Raw genomic sequence first — 2526 nt, 5'->3', positions numbered from 1 at the left:
ATGTAATGTTCGTTACTTGGTAGTATCTACCAATATTCCGTAAACGCTAGAAATATATTTTTATTGCTAAACCAAAGATCATGGGGAAACTATTCATGTATCATAAATTAAGCGTGATGACACAATATTGGAACAATTAAACCAACTCGTCTTGGCCGGAGAAGTGTTGTTATTCGTGAATTTCTTTTCCTGTGTTTACAATGAACTGAATTCATCTGCGAGTCTAACATCGGTGAGTGTGTGTATTTTGAAGTGTGTGAGTGTGGCGAAATAATGATTTTGTTATTTGCGCAAGTGGAAGTGGCTAAAGATTAATGTATTCGTCGTCCACTGACATTGAAAGAAAAGCTGGGTTGGATTAAAGCGATTTTACGATGACTTTTTCTCCCGATTGAATATCCTGACAACCTCGACAACAATCTTCCAGCGGTAGAGCCAGTCATGGAGAGGGAGTAGTGCCAATATTTGTTCAAATACAGTGAAGAACTTTTAAAAGCACGCCATTTTGTTTTAAGGAAGAAAGGCATATCAGAGATGATGCGAGTTAATACATTAGTAGTTCCTTCGCATTTTTTTCTGAGAGACTTGCTTGCTTCGGTGTATTCACTAGTGAGTCACGAGAGGAGTGGTTGGTAGCCGTAAGTATATGGTGTATGAGGGAACTTACCAATGCGGAGGGAGGTAGGCCTACCTGTAAACAAACGCACGTGAGGTGTGTCTCGGGGACCTTTAAATCCGTTTTCGGTATGGCGATTTATTTCTTTTATCTTCGTTTCACCCTAGTATTTCGATATTTAGAAATGACATGCATATATTAATGGTAAAGATGAAAAGTATTCACTCATTTTCATATCATTTTGACAGTTTGTCTTGTGTCTTTTTATGTTTTTTACTCTGTCTCTCAATACATTTCTCGCATTCTAGCAGAAATATTTTGCATAACGCTATCATGCTCAGGAGTAATGTTTGCAATAACATTTATTGCACACATTACATGGTTTTGTTAATATAGATATAGTGTATGTAAATTAATATAAGAAGTAGTGATGAACTATGAAATTGATCTGCAATGTGAAATATCATTTTGATGGTAGTAGCTCTTATACTATATCATAGTCAATTATGTAAATATAATTAACTTTGCCATTGTCACAAGAAAAAAACTTCATCTTGTACAAACAAACCTAGCACATGTGAATCAAAAGACTGTAAACGTTATGTATACTGACTTAAATAAATCAAAGCTTAACTAGATTTTACCAGAGTGGATTAATATTAAAAGAATGTAGGAAAATGTATCTTCTAAAATAACTTACAATATACTGGAACTGAAGCTAACTTATGCTGATCTGAGCCACACTTGAACACTGAACACTGCTTAGCCACACTTGAACACTGCTTAGCCACACTTGAACACTGAACACTGCTTAGCCACACTTGAACACTGAACACTGCTTAGCCACACTTGAACACTGAACACTGCTTAGCCACACTTGAACACTGAACACTGCTTAGCCACACTTGAACACTGAACACTGCTTAGCCACACTTGAACACTGAACACTGCTTAGCCACACTTGAACACTGAACACTGCTTAGCCACACTTGAACACTGAACACTGCTTAGCCACACTTGAACACACCTGAACACTGCTTAGCCACACTTGAACCTGAACACTGCTTAGCCACACTTGAACCTGAACACTGCTTAGCCACACTTGAACACTGAACACTGCTTAGCCACACTTGAACACTGAACACTGCTTAGCCACACTTGAACACTGAACACTGCTTAGCCACACTTGAACAACTGAACACTGCTTAGCCACACTTGAACACTGCTTAGCCACACTTGAACACTGCTTAGCCACACTTGAACACTGCTTAGCCACACTTGAACACTGCTTAGCCACACTTGAACACTGCTTAGCTACACTTGAACACTGCTTAGCTACACTTGAACACTGCCCAGCCACACTTGAACACAACATAGCCACACTTTGAACACAACATAGCCACACTTTGAACACAACATAGCCACACTTTGAACACAACATAGCCACACTTTGAACACTGCTAGCCACACTCTTTGAAACTGCTTAGCCACACTTTGAACACACTGCTCAGCCACACTTTGAACACTGCTCAGCCACACTTTGAACACTGCTCAGCCACACTTTGAACACAACTTGGTCAAACACCTTGAAATGAGCATATCATATTTTGACATGATCATAATGCATTGTAACTCGAGCATAACGCATTGTGACTTGAATTAATTTTTCTTGTAATTATGATAGTAATAATTGTTACTGTCTTTGTTACCATCATTATTATCATCAATTTTATTATTTGCATTTTCCTTATTCCTCTTACTGCTCATTCTGGGAAATTGAGCATCACTGTCATATTACAATTGGTAGTTCTACGGAGAAGCTGCTACAGAATTATCATGTCATCATAGCTTTTGTTGTTACTACTGTTAATCTTAGTATTTTTTATTAACATTTTTAGTTATGATTATAG

General features: G+C 37.9%; 2 protein-coding genes across 4 annotated transcripts in view; one reads left to right on the top strand and one right to left on the bottom strand.

Annotated features, from left to right (window-relative positions):
• Window positions 1–2383, bottom strand: part of LOC119592360 (indolethylamine N-methyltransferase-like) — a 24751-nt gene extending 22368 nt beyond the window's left edge. Inside the window, exons 1-5 of the mRNA XM_037941188.1 lie at window positions 2377–2383; window positions 2022–2163; window positions 1747–1977; window positions 1604–1704; window positions 1317–1451 (exon numbers count right to left, since the gene is read on the bottom strand). Coding sequence (XP_037797116.1) covers window positions 1317–1451; window positions 1604–1704; window positions 1747–1977; window positions 2022–2163; window positions 2377–2383 — 616 coding nt within the window. The remainder of the gene's footprint in view (window positions 1–1316; window positions 1452–1603; window positions 1705–1746; window positions 1978–2021; window positions 2164–2376) is intronic.
• LOC119592557 (lysine-specific demethylase 4A-like) overlaps window positions 112–2526 on the top strand; it is a 40308-nt gene continuing 37893 nt past the window's right edge. For 2 of the 3 annotated variants that reach the window (XM_037941427.1, XM_037941428.1), the window contains exon 1: window positions 112–232. The gene's annotated coding sequence lies outside the window, so the exon portion shown is untranslated. The remainder of the gene's footprint in view (window positions 233–2526) is intronic. The other variant, XM_037941426.1, reaches the window with a different exon arrangement.

Source organism: Penaeus monodon, chromosome 30, assembly GCF_015228065.2.
Source record: "Penaeus monodon isolate SGIC_2016 chromosome 30, NSTDA_Pmon_1, whole genome shotgun sequence".
NCBI classification, from domain to species: Eukaryota; Metazoa; Arthropoda; class Malacostraca; order Decapoda; family Penaeidae; genus Penaeus; species Penaeus monodon.
This window is presented reverse-complemented; position numbering and strand designations above follow the sequence as displayed.